The sequence below is a fragment of the Sinocyclocheilus grahami genome, unplaced genomic scaffold, assembly GCF_001515645.1.
Source record: "Sinocyclocheilus grahami isolate Dianchi unplaced genomic scaffold, SAMN03320097.WGS_v1.1 scaffold33.1, whole genome shotgun sequence".
Classification (NCBI taxonomy): Eukaryota; Metazoa; Chordata; class Actinopteri; order Cypriniformes; family Cyprinidae; genus Sinocyclocheilus; species Sinocyclocheilus grahami.
The window spans coordinates 335,941-336,295 of NW_015505212.1; the positions used below are offsets into that span (position 1 = coordinate 335,941).

General features: G+C 39.4%; 1 protein-coding gene across 1 annotated transcript in view; it reads right to left on the reverse strand.

Annotated features, from left to right (window-relative positions):
* Positions 1–355, reverse strand: part of LOC107581028 (receptor-type tyrosine-protein phosphatase zeta-like) — a 36,155-nt gene that overhangs the window by 14,014 nt on the left and 21,786 nt on the right. Inside the window, exon 8 of the mRNA XM_016266619.1 lies at positions 46–196. Coding sequence (XP_016122105.1) covers positions 46–196 — 151 coding nt within the window. The remainder of the gene's footprint in view (positions 1–45; positions 197–355) is intronic.

The window sequence follows — 355 nt, forward strand, 5'->3', positions numbered from 1 at the left end:
GTGTGTGTGTGTGTGTGTGTGTGTGTGTGTGTGTGGTTTGCATACTGGGTGCGGGAACTTCCTCTGTGCCCGTGTAGGACGAGAACACTTGTCCCATGAACTGCTGCTGTTGTTCTCTGTAGTTATTCTGCAGGTAGTCGGTCAACATGACGTATCCGGCCTGCTGTAGGGTCATCACCTCACAGAACACCTCCAGCTACAAACACACCAAAACACAGGAACCATGAGATGACCACGAGACAATCCTGAGATTAGACCTTGCTTACATTTTCATTACAATAATAGGATATTAAATAAATAATTAAGAATATAAAAGATAATAATAATAATAATAATAATAATAATAATAATAATA